The sequence below is a fragment of the Onychomys torridus genome, chromosome 17 (genome assembly GCF_903995425.1).
Source record: "Onychomys torridus chromosome 17, mOncTor1.1, whole genome shotgun sequence".
Classification (NCBI taxonomy): domain Eukaryota; kingdom Metazoa; phylum Chordata; class Mammalia; order Rodentia; family Cricetidae; genus Onychomys; species Onychomys torridus.
The window spans coordinates 10,723,220-10,739,961 of record NC_050459.1 but is presented as its reverse complement, the minus strand read 5'-3'; the positions used below and the strand labels follow the sequence as shown (position 1 = coordinate 10,739,961).

At 49.1% G+C, this 16,742-nt stretch overlaps 1 protein-coding gene across 2 annotated transcripts in view; it reads left to right on the top strand.

The window, feature by feature from the left end:
• Rasa3 (RAS p21 protein activator 3) overlaps positions 1–16,742 on the top strand; it is a 109,603-nt gene that overhangs the window by 42,455 nt on the left and 50,406 nt on the right. Inside the window, exon 2 of one of the 2 annotated variants that reach the window (XM_036209484.1) lies at positions 4,743–4,860. The exons of the other annotated variant lie outside the window; for it this stretch is intronic. Coding sequence (XP_036065377.1) covers positions 4,743–4,860 — 118 coding nt within the window. The remainder of the gene's footprint in view (positions 1–4,742; positions 4,861–16,742) is intronic. 2 annotated transcript variants of the gene reach the window in all.

Below are 16,742 nucleotides of genomic sequence, written 5' to 3'. Positions count from 1 at the left end.
GTGTGTGTATGTGTGTAAATGTATGTGTGTATATGTGTGTATGTGTGTGTGTATGTATGTATGTGTATGTATGTATGTGTATGTGTATGTATGTATGTGTATGTGTGTATGTGTATGTATGTATGTGTGTGTGTATGTATATGTGTGTATGTGTATGTGTGTATGTGTATATGTGTATGTGTATGTATATGTGTGAGTATGTGTGTGTGTCTGACATGAAAGCAGGGAAGACTGAGATGAACTAAGACTAGAAGGAAGTGGAGAAGGCGGGACTCTAGGGGAGAAGCACTACGGGGTGAATATAGTCAAAATACACAATTGTCTATGAAAACCAACACTGTACAACAAATCTATGACAATTTTTAAAAAAAGGGGGAAGGAACGCATGTAGTTTGGGAGGGGATGGAGAGGGCACTTGGTCACTCAGCCGGGTCTGTGTACTTGGAATAACTCACTGTTCTCCGTTCTTTATGACGCAGACAGAGCCTCTGAGTCTAGGGAGCCAGTGAGAAGACACAGGACAGATGTGTGATGCTCTTGTCTTCCTAGCCAGAGTGGCTTGCTAATGGATGACTCAGAACAATCATCTGTTGGCTGGGGTTGCTGTTGTCATAGCAACCGGGATGTTTCTACCCTGTCTAGGTGTTGGCCAAACTGTGTGGTGCCAGTGAGTGAGTCCCACAAGCTGTTGGGGACTGACTGGACACCCTCCCAGGGAAGCACAGTTGCTGTTCTCCTATTTTGACTTTCTGTGGATAGTAAACAGGATATCAGGTCTGTGTCTTCCACCAAAAACCATCTCCCACAGGACCTTTCAAAGAACATTTTTTTTTTCAAGAAACAGGGTGACCTGTGGCTAACAATCACTCAGCACTCATTATAAAAACATGTGCTCACACAGACCAAAACGAACCCAGACATAAAAACACGAGAGAACAATTAAAATCCAAAGGAAAGGGAAGCTTTAATTCATGTCATAAGGTGTCTGCTGGAAGGGAGTAGAGTCCAGTGATTTTCAACTCTGTCTCCAGCCAGAGCTGGGGATGGAGAGTCCCTTTTCCACGGCCAGAGCTGCAGTGCTCCCTCTGAGACCAGCAGGGTGGCTGTAACTTCGAGTTCACTCCTGCAGAGGTTGTGAGCCTTGTTTTCACCTGTGAATTCATCATTGGTCAGTATAGATGATGTACGTGGTGTAAGGCCGCCATGTCCTAGGAAGCCAGCAGAGGCCGGTCACAGAGGTTGATCTTTGGACATGTTGAAACTGAGCTCAGCTTTACTGCCTCAAACCATGTTCGTCATGTCTTGATTCTACCCAGGAAGAAGTGGATGCTCTGGGAGAGCCGTGTTTCCAGGGTGAGAGTGACTGAAAGAAACATGCTGGGTGATTTTTCTCCAAACCACTGTTGGTCATGGATGGTTCATTGATGAGTCCTGAAGAACTCCAGGGCTAGTTGGGCTTGGTGGTTCGGAACTATAATCCCAGCCTCTTGGGCTACAGCAGGTAGATCACACACTCAAGGGCAGCCTGAACAACTTAGCAAGACTCTGTCTCCTGCCGGGGAGTGGTGATGCATGCCTTTAGTCCCAGCACTCAGGAGGTAGAGGCAGGAGAATATCTGTGAGTTTGATGCCAGCCTGGTCTATAGAGTGAGTTTTAGGACAGGCTCCAAAGCTACACAGAGAAACCTTGTCTTGAAAAAAAAATGGAAAAACAAAAAGAAAAAGAAAGAAAAGAAAAGACTTTGTCACAAAGCAAAAAAAGACGAACAGAAAACAAAACAAAACATAAAAAGAAGGCTAGAAATGAAGGCCAGTGGTAGAGCACTTGCCTAGTACAGTGAAGCGCCCCCCCCACCACCACCATGAACACCAGGGCCTTTGAACTGGGCAGACTCAGAGCCCAGAGTCCTCAGGGTAGAGGGAACTGAGGCCCCACACAGACTGCCCCCACTGCGGGAAACAGTGTCATGCAAGTTAAGACCTGTGGGCAGCTCTGAGAGATGATGTATATTGGCATAGGTGTCCAAAGTGCTCTGGGACATCAGAAAGAAAATGTGGTACAAAAAAAAAAAAAAAATCACCCATTGAAAAACATCTGTTAATCTCCTTCACTCTGTGTCTCAGGTGAACAAACTTAAGGAAAAGTTTAAAAGTGAGCTAGATAACTCTGGGGAGTTCTTGGCTGACCAGTTTGTAAATTGGTATTGTTCTGTCTGAATTGTTTTCCTCGTAAAAGCTGAGCATATGTGCCTGCTTGTCACTTGAGGAGGCTAAGGATGTTTGGTGCTGTCATAACTAGCTGACTACAGAGCTCTGAGGAACATCTGTCATGGCACGGTTGGTTGTGTTGCTTGTTAATGCCAACATAAAGTGGTATTGACAGGTACCAGTGTGTACCTTCTGTGTCGCTGGTTGTTGTACGGCACTACTCCTGGGAAGACATGAACAAATGACTATTCACCTAGTAGTCAGCAGATGATGGACCAAAGTGCCAGTACCACCAAAATCCAGCTTGTGTTTACTGGGGTTAATTAAGAGAGTATGGGTGCTGGGTTACTTACAGGAGCAGGGATAACTCATAGCGGCTGGATCACCAAAAGCCCACCCAAGCATGAGTGATGACTCAAAAAGCTGGAACCCTGAAGAGCCTTGCAGGACTTGCAGCTCAACAAGTGGAAGAGTCTCTCTTCCTCCCCCTCCTCCTCCTCCTTCTCCTCCTCCTTCTTTTTTTTTTTTTTTCCTGATTTTCCAAGACAGGGTTTCTCTGTGTAGTTTTAGTGCCTATTTTGGATCTTACTCTGTAGACCAGGCTGGCCTCAAACTCACAGAGATCTGCCTGCCTCTGCCACCTGAGTGCTGGGATTAAAGGTGTGCACCACCGCCACCCAGTGGGAGAGTCTCTTCTAAGCAATTCTTGCTGTTTACATAATCTTGGGGAGGGAGGGGCCTTGTGAACCTGGTAAGTTTCAGGGACTTCCTGAGACTTGTGAGTTGTTTACTTCCTGAGTTTTCATGAGCTTCCCTTTAGAACTTCCAGAGTCTTAAGGAGCCCTTTTTCAGGATAGAAGTTTTCAACTCATAAAAATTTGCTACACAACATCAGAACATTGCAAACTGAGTCTCCAACCTCCCAGCTTCCCTTATGCCAATGTGATGGGATGATGTCTTGCCTCTCTCTCTCTATACCAATGGGCATCTGGTGCAAGGTGCCTTTGGGATGATGTCTTGCCTCCCTCTATACCAATGGGTATCTGGTGCAAGGTGCCTTTAGAACCAAAATGGTTCAGACAGTTGACGCCTTTTAGAAGGCAAGGGAGTTCCAGAGGTGCTTCTTCACCTGGCTGCACTTAGATGGGTACCAGTGAAATCTGGGATGGAAGCCACTGCTTGTATTGTTCACCTCATTCACCCATAGCCTGGGCAACTTCCAGAGCTGTTCTGTGCTTTTGGCCCAGGAGCCAATGGCTGGGCTTAGAAAATCTCCTAGACCTACCAAGGGGCAGTCTACTGCAGTATGGCAAGAATGTTCTGCAGGCCCTGCTGGCACAGGCTGCCTCAGAGTCTCCTACAATCTCCAGACACACTCAGAACCTTTGTAGGGCTTCTCAGACGAAGAGCGGCCCGTGGAAGGGAAGTAGGGGCCATTGCAGGCTTCTTCTGGACTTTTTTTCCCAACTGGCAAATCGTGGTTGGAGTTCAGAGTTTAATTTTGTGAATGAGAAAATGAGTCCTTGTGGTTATTGCTATCCTTACCATAGTAATAAAATTAAATATGAAAAAGCCACTTGACACATGAAGGGACAAAATGTTGTCTATGCAACATTTTGAAAGGAAACCTTGAAAGGAAGACAATCCTGATATGCTCTACAGTTTGGAGGTTACAAGCCAAGATAGTGTGGATCCATGACACTGGGCCTCTAGTGGGATGGTCAGGACAGTGGTGGCGCAAAGCGCTCACCTTGTGGCCAGGAAGCAAAAGAGGGCAGACAGACCAGGGTCTCACAACCCCTTCAACGGCACAACCTCAACAACTATCCAAAGCCTCCTGTTCCCAAAGGCTCCACTGCCTCCCGGGGGTGCCACCCTGGGGACAAGCAGAAGCTCCACATGGTTTCACAAAGGCAGCCCCCAGAGCTATCAGTGTCCCAGCGGTAAAAAGGAGGACGGTGGGTGCTGGGAAGGTGCAGGGGATGTATAAGGGAGGCATGAAGAGGCCCCGCTGGAAGAGGCAGCGGTCCAAAGCGAGATGGAAGCCGTGGGTAGATGGAGGCATTGGTGCACAGCAGTGTGACCACACGTACCCGCTTACTATGCTTAGAGATGGCTGTGGTGAGGCACGCTGTGTGCATCTTACCTTGATCCAAGTTTTTTGTAGACTAGAGGGACGAATGTGGGCAAACAAACAGAATAATCTCCAGTCCCAAAGCTAGGGGTCCTCACGCTCCTAGGTTGCTCTAGAGGTGGGTGCCCGTGTGACAAACCTCATCCTAGGCAACCTTTTGACTCGTAAGAAAACCATATGAAGAGTGAATGAGTGTCCAAGGCGAAGGCACGCACCTCCCCATGACATGATGCCACGGTTCAGGTGTGTGTGTGTGTGTGTGTGTGTGTGTGTGTGTGTGTGTGTGTGTGTGTCTGGTGACTGTGCTGAACGTCCTGGGGTAGGTGAACGATGTGGAGGATGGTGAAGGATGTTGCACCTTCTGTGCTAAGTTGGTGTGTGTCACATTTTTACTCTTCAGGTGAAGCCAAGAATCTTCCTTCCTACCCGGGGCCAAACAAGATGAGGGATTGCTACTGCACAGTGAACCTGGACCAGGAGGAGGTTTTCCGGACCAAAATTGTAGAGAAGTCACTCTGGTAATGTCCACTGCTCTTTTATTGGTTCTGGTTCCGCATCTGCCTGTCTGTGCCAGGCTGCTCATGGAGGGTTTTTTTGTTTGTTTGTTTGTTTGTTTTGTGTGTGTGTGTGTGTGTGTGTGTGTGTGTGTGTGTGTGTGTGTGAGAGAGAGAGAGAGAGAGGAAGAGATAGTGTTCCTGATCTGCAGGGCCTCAAAGCATGGGAAACTCTTGGGGCCATTTCTTTCCCCCTGGACATGAAAAGAGCTTCTTGAGAAAGTCTGCAAATGAGGCTGGAGAGATGGCTAAGCAGTTAAGAGCATTTGCTGTCCCTGCAGAGGACCTGGGTTCAGTTCCTAGTACAGCCTTCATCCTTACCTTCAGTTCCAGGGGATGGTACCCTTTCCTGACATCTTTGGGAACCAGGCATGCACATGCGCACATACATACATGCAGGCAAAACATTCATATACATACATTTAAAAAAAAAGAAAAGAAAAGGTAAGAATTTTAAGAAAGGAAATATTTTAAAGCTTCCTCCTCCAACACCATATTTCTTTAAAAAATGTTCTGAGACACATGGTCCGTACACAGAGTTGTTGATTGAGGAGAAAGGCCTAGAAAGCGTTTATTGGCATACTTTGAGTAAGGAAGGGTCAGCCAAGGAGAACGGGAATGTAACGGAGCTCTAACTTGTTAGTTTGTGGTTCGGGATGAGAGCTTTTGGTCTCCAGCATGAATTTTCAGCATGGTTGTCTGCCCCAGCATTCTGGGACCCAGACCTTGCCTTACCAAAAGCGCCTGGTCTGTGGAGGGTCTGGGCTGTGGCTAAGAGCATGTGGGGACAGGAAGTGATATCTTAGAACTCACAGCAGTGACTGGAGAATAAGAGGGGAAGAGCAAGAAAGCCATTAGCATCCCGTGGGTGCCGGTAAGGAGCCCAGACTGTCATCAAGGCCGGCGCACGAGCCTCTTTTGCGGTTCTTCAAGATCAAAGGCGACAGCGCTGCGCCAGGGACTCCACCTTTTGGGTTTAGAATTACGGGTTGTGTGGTTTCAAAACGCTATTCTGATTTTGAGAGCATTTTTAGCAGCTGAATTACATCCTTGCCTATTGCTGTTTCAAGTGGGAGCAAACAGCGTGTCCTGATGACTTTAATGAGCTTAATTTTTGGGAAAGCGCTAATGCTGCCTGCCCCTGAGGGAGGTGGATGGTGTACTCAATTCTGTCTGCCCTGCAGCCACCCTGCTGAGCCCCCCCCTCCCCGTTACAGCTGCTTGTGTTGTTATTTATGCATGCTTTGATTTTTTTTTTTTAAATGAAACTGAAGACAGAAAAATACAAGTCTGTGTTGAAGAATGTCTTGTGGGGTTGGTGAAGATGATGCTTCATTACTAATATTAACTCTCAAACATCACATATCACACACGTGTACTTGTGCATGTGTGTATCTGCATGCGTATACACATAGATGTATGCATGCATGTATATATGCTGCAGCAGAGTTTACTGGTTTCAGAAGTCTTGAGAACAGGGAAGCTAATATAAGTGCAAATAAGTCTGTTGGTATAATAACAAACTGAGGTGAAGCCCCACGGCTGTGCAAGAGTCAGGCTGGGAGATCAGAACTGAGTTTCAGGAGTGAGTGAAGGGACTGACCTAGTCTAGATGAATGAACGTGTGGACAGGTGGACTGCCACGGGCCCAGACAGGTGAACAGGTAGACAGACAGACAGCAATTCTAGCATGCCATGTCAACAGTGGGGATTAAGCCAAGGTAAAGTTCCTGGGAAGGTTAGAAATTCTGCCTTTTGGTCCTTGATTCCCACACCAGACAGTTGGTTATGGGGTAATTGCTGTGCTGGTGTTAAGTCCTTTGGGGTCCAAGAGGCGGAGTTACATCCTTCCAGGGTCTGCCTTATCCAGTAAGTTCTTGTGTCCTGTCTTCCTGACAAAACCTTAATATGCCCCCACAGTCCCAACTCACCGATAAATTTGTAGGGTGGTGTCCTTTCTGCTCAAAGTTTGTTGCTATTTAAATATTCTTACTTGAAATAACTCTACGTAAAAGAAAGTCTCTGGGTTTGCAGCCTTCACAGAAAAAGGTTTTTTTGTTTTGTTTTGCTTTGTTTTCCCCAAGACAGGGTTTCTCTGGGTAGCTTTGTGCCTTTCCTGGAACTCACTCTGTAGCCCAGGCTGGCCTCGAACTCACAGAGATCCGCCTGCCTCTGCCTCCCGAGTGCTGGGATTAAAGGCGTTCGCCACCACCGCCCAGCTGAGAAAAAGTTTTAATTGTCCTGGAACTTTTGATTCTCATCTGGTGAGAGACTTGAGCCAGACTCTGGGGTGAGAGGTGAGGGGCTCTTCCCTTCCTTGTCCCCATCTTCCCAGCATGCCTCAGGCTACAGATGAAATATGCCAGCTGAAAACTGGGTCCTGTTACGAGTACAAACTGGTAACCACTAGTGAACACAGGCACTACGGCAAGAGCTTCAAGTGTGGGTCTGTGTGGCCGCTTCATGTGTAGCTGAGCAGCCCTCCTCACATTGTAGACCTTCAGGCTGGCACCCTGCATTGGGCTACACGTGCCAGTGACTTGTGGAAGAAGTGACTCTGGTAGGTGCCAAGTCCACATCTGTGGCCCAAAAGCCTCAATCCATGTGTTCTAGGTCCACACTGGGTCAGCGTCCGCTCAGGCCATGAAGTGTTCATCAAAGCAAATCCAATCATCCATTTCAGTCCAAATCTCAAAGAGTTTTCGTGTAAAAAGTTCCATAGAATGTCCCATAGGAGCAGCATGTGTACAAAGAAAGCGTGTTTGTGAGTGTGTCAGTGAAGGAATGGCTGGGTGACAAGCCACTGGGGAGGCCACAGATGGACACACGGCAGGGGGACGGAAGGCCATCAGGAACATTCTTTTAAAGTAGCCCGTATATGAATGGACAGTGCAACAGCTTCAACGGAAAACCTGGTGAAGGAATTAAACTGCTCCTAGACAGAGCTGAAGAGGAAGCCGAAGGCCAGTTTGAAGTAGAAACTGGAAATGCAGGAAGTCTAGAGAAGTGGAGGCCAGTGCGGTAACAGCGGCATAGCTCACTAGGTGGGCATTCAGGATTGGGGAAGGGCACAGAGTAGCCAGGCCTGAAAGGCCCGGGTCCTGCTTAGGTTCTGGTGTGGCCTTGGGGCCGGGGGCTGGACCCAGCAGCAGCTGTTGATGGGAGGGGCTGACCCAATGGCCACTGTGATAATGATGAGTAGTGGGACAGAGCCAGTGAGACACACAGCCCCCCCCCCCCCCCCGGTCCAGACTGAGAGCCTATAGCCAGACACCACCATTCCCATCGTGTGACTGCCGCTGCACAGAGGGCAGCTATGCCCGTCAAACACGTTCCTGGTATCAACCTCCAGAAGCAGAAATCTCCATGGCAACAGTGCCCTCCAGCATCAGCATCACCCTTTAGATGAGATATTGATTTGGCGGCGTTGCCGCAGGAACCGAAGACTCAGCAGAACCACAAGTCTGAACTGGAAAGTGTGCAAGGGTGTTCTGACTGCACGCGCATGCAGCCTGGCAGAGCTGGTGAGCCCAGCAGGAACTGCTCGTGGTACCCTCCCTGGGAGGGTGCTCACAAAATGCACTCACTGTGAGTCCTTCTGTGTGCCTGGACTCAATGCAGAGTCACACAGTATATGTGCAAGGTGAGAGGGAGCTGAGTTTCTCTGCCCCCTTTTCACTTTATGGACACTCTCTTGGAGTCCGCTCTGTGTCTTTCCTATGTGTAGATGGGGCTTCAGCGTCTGCCCTCCCTCCTGAGCCAGTGTCTCTGGGAGAATACTGTCTGATATATCCCTTTCCGCTACTGTTAGCTCTTGGAGGCACACACTAGGGAGAGCAAGCCCAGCTCGCTGGCCCCACCTCTTCCCAGTGAAAGTCGTATTGTGGAAGGCTACGTCCCACCTGAAAGAGATGCTCGTGATGTTGAGAGCGAACTGTCTCAGTCAACTGTACTATTGCTGTGAAGAGTCCCCACGACCAAGGCAACCCTTAGAAAAGAATGCATTTAATTGGGGGGCTGGCTTACAGTTTCAGAGGTTCAATCCATTATCATCCTGGCAGGAAGCAGACAGGCATGGTGCTGAGTATTACCTGAGAGTGTTACATGCTGCTCCACAGGGAGCAGGGAGAGAAATGGGGGAAGAGAAAGAGAAAGACGGGGAGAGAGAGACAGACAGACAGGGGCGGGGAGGGAGAAAGACAAAGGGAGAGAGACAGACAGACAGACAGGGGCGTGGAGGGAGAAAGACAGAGGGAGAGAGAGACAGACAGACAGACACGGTATCTGGCATGGGCTTTTGAAACCTCCAAGCTCAGTGAGTGACACACCTCCTCTAGCAAGGCCACACCTCCTAACCCTTCTCAAACAGCCCCACTCCCTGGTGACTAAGCATTCAACTACTGTGGGGACTGTCTTATCCAGCCACCACACAAACCTCCCCTCGCTCCCCACCTCGTAAAGCTGTCACTTTGACCTCTTCTGGGAGGGCCGCCCACTCGGCCATCCCGTTCACTGAAGTGCTCGCTCTGTGACCCTGGTCTGGCTGGCTGAGAAAGCAGCATGGCGTGCTGTCTGAAGGCATCTCGGGGCTCCCGCTCTCAAAATCTGTGCAGATCTATGTTCCAGGGTGTCAAGATAAACAACCCTACCCCACGCCTTAACTACACTTTGGTACCCTGCAGCCAGAGAACTGCAGGCTTCCTGCCAGAGCCCTGGGGTGTTAGGCAATGGTCTAACAGGGCACCAGGCAGGAAAGTTAGCCTGGTATGGAAGCACCATGACCTGACCTCAGGGTCACACTGTTCCCAGTCTCCTCTGTAGATGTGTAAGTGGTCTGAGAGCCACCAATGATGGCTTTCAGTTTCTTACTGGATGATGGGTGTCTTTTCCTCCTCCGCTGCCACATTCTGTGGATTCTCTGTGGGCGATTCTGGTAGCAATTTCCCAAGGGCACCAGTGGTTAAGTCTGAACTGCCCTGCCTTCCTGGATGCCTGTGATGCTTTAAGAATCTTAATCCAGGGGACCTAAGGCAGAGTTGTGCAAAGCAGGGAGGCTTCCCTCAACTCAGAGGGAAACAGAGTCCCTCTGTTCGCTGAGGTCCTTCTGGAACAGACTGCCCTCCCAGGGCTCTTCCATGCCCTGAAGCTTCCGTCTACCCCCAGCCTATCTCCTGGGGACATTTGATATACTGTGGGCTTTAGTGAAAGTTTAATCTGGCTTTTAATTAGTGACGAACCCAGTGCCTGTTTCATAGCTGGATGTTCGGCCATTGAGAAACAAACAGGCTGGAATCTTGGTAAAGAGCCGCTTCCAGCCCATGGGACCAAGAGCCCAAGAGTCACGTGGCTTCTGCCCTAAGTCCTCCTGGCCACTGGCCTTGTCTGCACCTCCTCAGACACTGGGGCACAAAGACCAGGCTCCCAGAGACCCACCCTGATTCCATGCTCCTTCTCCACACGGCCCCGCCCCACCCCTCCCCTTAAGTCCCCATCCTGCCCGCCCGCTAGCTCGCTCACGATGTTGGGAAATAGGCCCAGGAACTTGCTCCAGGGAGGACACTGGGGACCCGGCTCTATCATTTTCTCATGACCAATGTCACTTGTCACGAGGCGCATGCAGCTGGGATGGGGTGGGGCAGCGGTAGATGTCGGGAAATGACTCAAGGAAGACTTGGTGGTTTCTCTGCAGGTCCCAAGTGAGGCTTCTGTGAGCCCTGTGCCCAGTCCGATGGGCAGCGGGAGGGGGAGAGAAGTTGGAGGACCATGAGAGAAGGGATTCAGAGGGCTCCTGCCAGAGGCCCCACTAGGGGATAATGGCCCATTGTCAGCTTTTCTGGATGAAAGTCCCTTGATTCTGTGAACCTCCGCTGAGCCCCGGCTTCTTCCTTTTTGATGAAGTGAAAGACAGCATGTCTGTCATTCTGGTGGCCTCAAGGCAGAAGCTTCTGGCTAGATTAATTTCCTCTTGTCAAACAGCAAGGAGGAGTGAGGACTCCAGCCCTTCCCTGTGGGTCTTTTCTTTATTGGGAAAGAGGTTTCTGGAGCCCTTGAGCTGAAATGGGGGCTGCCTGGCTAGCAGTATCATGCCTCTCCTGCCACTGGCTGTGGCCTGGACAAAGGCAGTCTGTGTGGACACAACTGTGGCTAAGCCGTGCCTGGGAAGGGAAGCACCCTCCCTGTGTGCCCCTTTGAGGGCCCCAGAAAGGAGACTTTGTCCACGGGGAAGCTCTGGGGGGAGGGTGCAGAGGAATGTCCTCCCTCATGTTCAGCCTGTTTCCTTTTTCTTTTGAAAATATGCTTTAAACTCTGATGCCCAGGAAGGGACACAGTGGACTCCCAAGGATGAGAGAACCCAGAGCGCAGGGTGTTGAGGTCCTGATGCTGTGTGCCTGGTTCCTCCTGCTTCTAGCCTGATACTTAGCATCCGACACGGGAGGAAACCTGGCGTGCAGCTCACCACGGCCTGGGTGTCTCTGCCTGAGCCGGAGGAGCTTGCTGTGGGCACTCCCACAGGTCTTCATTGAAGGCACACTATGTAAGGTTGGGGCAGCCATGGCCCAGTAGGTGAGAGGCCTAAGTTCTGCTAGTGAAGCTTGAGGGTAGGAGGTAGAGGGTCTTAAGTGACCCACTAGTAAGAAAGTTGTCTGCAGATGTGGGGTGTGTTTCCTTTAAAAGGGTTCCTCCTATGCTCAGAATTATTGGAACATAGATTCAAACATTCCTAATGGATCAATATCCTTAGAGGGAGGGTGGGGGGGAGATACTAATGGAAAACAGGCCGAAGTCTTTAAGAAGAGTGACATTTAAAAGCTCATAAATATATGGAAGAATCTCAAACTCATCTGTAATTTAAACACTTCGAATTAAGTAATTTCTTGATTCCTTTTACCCCCCTTGCTATCAACTGAGTCAACTTTATTTTTTGGAGCTTGGAGATGGGTATACCACACTCCTGTACAAGCAAACTTTAACTATATTGATGTGACCTGGCATGCTGAGACGTGAGCCAGTTCACGCTTTCAGGAAGGGTCTGTGGCATGATGCCTCCAGAAGTTTAGAGCATTCTCTACCAACAATCCTGGGTCAGAGTGGTTCTGTGGGAGCCGGCAGGAGCCATGCAGACCCCACTGTCTGGGTGTGGGCTGTCACGCTGCTTCTCGCTGTGAAGGTTAGGGAAAGCCAATGGAAAGTGAGGCTGGTGGTTTTGTTGGTGGCCATGGGGACATTTGGCCCGGGGTGTTAGGTTTGCTTATCCTGAAAGTGGCCGTCAGGATGATGCTGAGGAAAAGCTGTGTCAGAACATGTATGGCAATCCCCTTTTTCCTTGAAAATCTGTTTCCATTTCTCTATCTGTATATATTTAAGGCAAAATATTCTAGGAGGGTCTTATCCCAGAATGTTAATTCTAGTTTCTAGTTTCCTGACATCTGGCTATATTTTTGTTTTAAAAATAGTTTTATTGAAATATAATTTCCGGATCATATAATTCAGCCATTTAAAATCTCAGCTCCGTGGCTTTTGGTAACTTTACACGCCCGTGTAACCATCACTACCGTCGCTTTCGGAAGACAATCTCACTTTTCCAGAAGAAGTGTGGTTCCTGTGACTGTCACCCTGTCCCCATGCCTGGCGCCCGAGGCGTCTCATAGCGCGGTGGAGCTCTGTGTGGGGCTCATCTTCACCCAGTGTCTCAGGATTCATCTGTGTTGTCGCACACATAGGGCTGAGTTCCACACCATCTGCTGATGGAGCTGTTCCTTCCTCGATGTTCTTTTCAGACGGGGTTTCTCTGTGCAGCCCTGGCTGTAGACCAGGTTGGCCTCAAACTCAGATCCGCCTGCTTCTGCCTCCTGAGTGCCAGGATCAAAGGTGTGCACCATGATGCCTGGTTTTCCCAATTTTTTTTTTTTTTTCTGATGTGTTCGGAACATTTGTGTGTAAGTTCTCATTTGCTGAGATTTCATTTCTCTCAGGTGTGTGTATACCTAGGAGTGGAGCTATGGGTCACCTGGCAGCTGTAGGTGACAATGAAGAATTGTCTTTCTCCTGATACCGTGCACATGACCATCTCCCCGCCAGAGCTGGTGCTAGCCTTTCTGTCCCCAGGGCCTCACCTTGAATGTAGTGTGTGGTCATAGCCGTCTTAGTGTGTTTTTGTTGTTGTTGTTTGTTTTTGCTTTTGTTGGTTTTGTTTTTTGAGACAGGGTTTGAGACTGTGTAGTCCTGGATGTCCTGGATCTCGCTCTGTAGACCAGGCTGGCCTCGAACTCAGAGATCCACCTGCCTCTGCCTGCCGAGTGCTGGGATTAAAGGCGTGTGCCACCTCGGCTGTCTTAGTATGCTGGTTTTTGTTTGTTTGTTTTTGAGGCAGGGTCTCACTGTGTTGCCCTGACTGATCTGGAATTCTCTATATAGAACAGACTGGCCTCAAACTCATAGAGGTTCATCTGCCTCTGCCTCCTGAGTGGTCGGATTAAAGGCACGAACTGTCACGATAAACCAGGCCATAAAAGTAAATGTTTTAAAGGATGTAGCCATAATAGATTTTTATTCTTTTTTATTTTATCTGTAATTTAATTTTATTTCTCATTTCCAAAAAAGATATTACTTAATATCTTAATGTTAGTTAAAATGCAAGGAAACATTCTTTGTCGTGGATGTCTCCTGTTTCCAAAAGCCCACAAATTGGGGAATATAACAGAGGGACACATGGGCAGTTCTCCAAATTTGCACATGAACTGAGTTGTGAATTAATTTGTCCCAAAAAAATAGCACTTTCCTGGATATTTTCTGACTTTGAAGAGAAGGTTTGCTGAGCTGTGAGACATGAGGCTGACACCTGGTCCGGTCTTGCTTCAGCCTCTCTTATCATTCAGCCTGGGGTCCCTGCTACCCCGGCTGTGACCTGCCTCTCAGCCAGAGCTGGGACAGCTGGGCCATCTCTGCTGTGCCTGGTGACTGTGGAGTGCTACATGCAGAGGCTTCTGTTTCTCTCAGTGACATCCCACGCTGGCTAAGGAGAGCGCTGATGCCAATCTCACACCCACCTTCAGCAAACACCAGAGAATCTGAGGCCACTCTCCGCGACAAAGCGGTTTGCTGGAGGATTTATAGCTGACAAGTGGGTATTCACCCCGTCTGCCTTCTCTGTCTCTGGAGCAGAGACAGGGCTGTGGTGTGGCACCCATGTCTAGAGCAAAGTTCATCCCACTAATAGCCCAAGTGAGCCCCCATTTCCCACCCCACACATCAGCCTGAGGTTTTCTTAGCCGCTGGCCCAAAGGGGCAAGTCAGTGGGCTCCTCTCTGTGTGCCCACTGCTTCTCCGTGCTCCGGCTCCGCTGGGTCTGGTGGCCCTAGATTACATACATGCAGCTGTTGAGTGAGCAGGAACTTAATTCTAAATGTAACAATTGAAATCTCTTTAGACTTAAGGGGCAGCATCGTGTGAGTTGTTACAGACTCTCTGAAACACCCGGGGCGGACTGTAAAGCGAAGAGGGTAGTTTGGTTGGTTCAATCTGGGTGGCAGCTGTCTGGATGGTAGGGTGTCCAGGCAGCAGCAGCATCATGATGGGGCAGGCAGGTACATGGTGTATGTGTGAGTGCATGTGTGTGGTCCTGTTGCTTGAGCCAAGGCTCAATCATGGCCTTATCTGTGTTCCTTCCTCCCTGCCTTCCAGCCTTTGACAGTGCCTTGTTGTGTAGCCCAGGCTGGTCTGGCACTGATAATCCTTTGGTCTCCCAAGCAGCAGGAATTACAGGAAGACATCAATGTGCCCAGCTCACTTTATCTACTCCCGATCACTTGCAAAGGGCCCCACTCCTAAACACTGTAGTTAGATTACATTCCCACCCTCTTAATACCTCGTCGTAGGAACAAGACTCCAGTATGTGGAGTTCCAGGGACATTCAACCCAGAGTTTTTGGCGAAGCTTAAGCTGCTTGTTGCCCAGGATAGTGGCTGGGGGTCCCGTTTGTGACTAGACTGCCGGGCAGGAGTGTAAGTGAGGTGGGCAATTAGCTGCATCCTCTCATTTAATTTCCCAGCAGGCATGGGAATTGCAAGGCTGGTTCGTAACGATGCTCAGGATTAGACTTGGGCAAGAGCCTGGGTCATCTTAGTCACGCTCACAGCAGCTCTGTGGCTAGATATCGTTGTGGACACTTTGTTTCCACTGACCCACCTGCCCTGGAGTCTCATCTACCTCATCACCCTGTGGCTGGGCATGAGTTGGGACTCCGTGGACTCTGCTCTAGGTCAGGTAGCTTCGCTGGGCCATGCACACCCCAGGGAATGGCCCAGTACAACTTACCTAGCTGACCCCACTTCCTGCCTTCATTTGGGCTTGAGGAACCCATGTGTCTACAGCGTTTGCTTGTGGTTTGAAGGTGCTCGTGTGGCCGCAGATCAGGGTCCCCAATGCCCTGCAAGCCTCCGTGCTGGAGGATGCTAGTCCTCATTCTCATTGGGCTGAGACCACAACTGCCAGCCGTGGTGCCAGAGAGTAGGAAGTTTTGTGGGTTTTGGTTCCCCTATTATTTTCCACAAAGAAACCAGGGGTCTAAAAAAACTGAATGAATTATGGGTTGGGGAGGGGGTAAAGGTGCTGACCACCAACCCTGCCGACCTAAGTTTGAGTCCTGGACCCTACATAGTAGAAGAATACTGACCCCAAGATGCCCACTGATCTCCACATGCTTACCATGGGACATGTACACACATACACATGCAATAAGTAAATGTTAAATAAACAACCCACCCACGCTGTCTTTAAAAAAAGAAAGCTGAGTAAACTGTAGTCAGGGATGTGGGATCTGCCTCTCTATGGAACCCTTGCCTCCCATGGAAACTAACACCAGCTCGGCCAGGCCAGCCTCCATGGCCTCTTCTCCTCAGCAGTGGTCAGACCTCAAAGCTCTGGGGATTGTCTGCTTGGGAAGCAGCCCTCTCTGCAGGCTCAGCAAAATGAGTTCTTCATTCTCTAAGGGCACCGTGCTCCTCAGGAAAGGGGTTACCTTTGTTGCTCACTTTCCCCCCTTTACCAGCTCAGCCAGTTCGTAGGAATTTAGCCTGCACACACTAGCTCCTCACTTAGTAAAACCATCCCCTCGTCTGCCAGCGTCCCACCTGAATTTCCAGAGTTTTGAGGTGACTCACAAGTTTACTAGTAAAATTTAAATTTAAGAGTTACATGGAATTAGAGAATGGCAAACATGGTAACATCCACCTGTAATCCTAACACTTAGTCCATGACTGTTTGGCCGGTTGTCCTGGGGCTGTGTGAAAGACATCATGGCAGGAACACGTGATGGAACAGAAATTTACTGTCTGTCAGGGAAGCAAAGGGGAAAAAGAAAGGGGCTGAGATCTTACTGTTCACACTGAGCATGCCTCCAATGAGCTAAGGGCATCCCAGCAGGCCCAGTGGAGCAGACAAGTGACCTTTTGTCTCATCTTTTCATAATTTTTTCTAGTAGTTTCAATCACCTTATTTCTGCTCTGATTTCATGCCATTTTGTTTTATTTTGTGTGGGATTTTGTTTGTTTGTTATTTATTTATTTGTTTTGGGACAGTGTCTCACCATATAGCCCAGGTTGTCCTAGGGCTCACTATGTAGCCCAGGCTAGATTTTAAGGTGGGATATCCAAGTGTCTTAACCCAAATAGCCCCTTCAGCATCAATCCTTCTGAGTGTTGACACAGGTATATGCTGAGGAACTCTTTCATACTTAAAAAAAAAAAACAACCAAATGTTTTACTATTGACTTAAATGGAACCGTTCAGCAGTTTTTGTGGCTGTTGAGGTTTCTGGTGGATGACAAAGTACCTGTCTGGGCTTGTTCT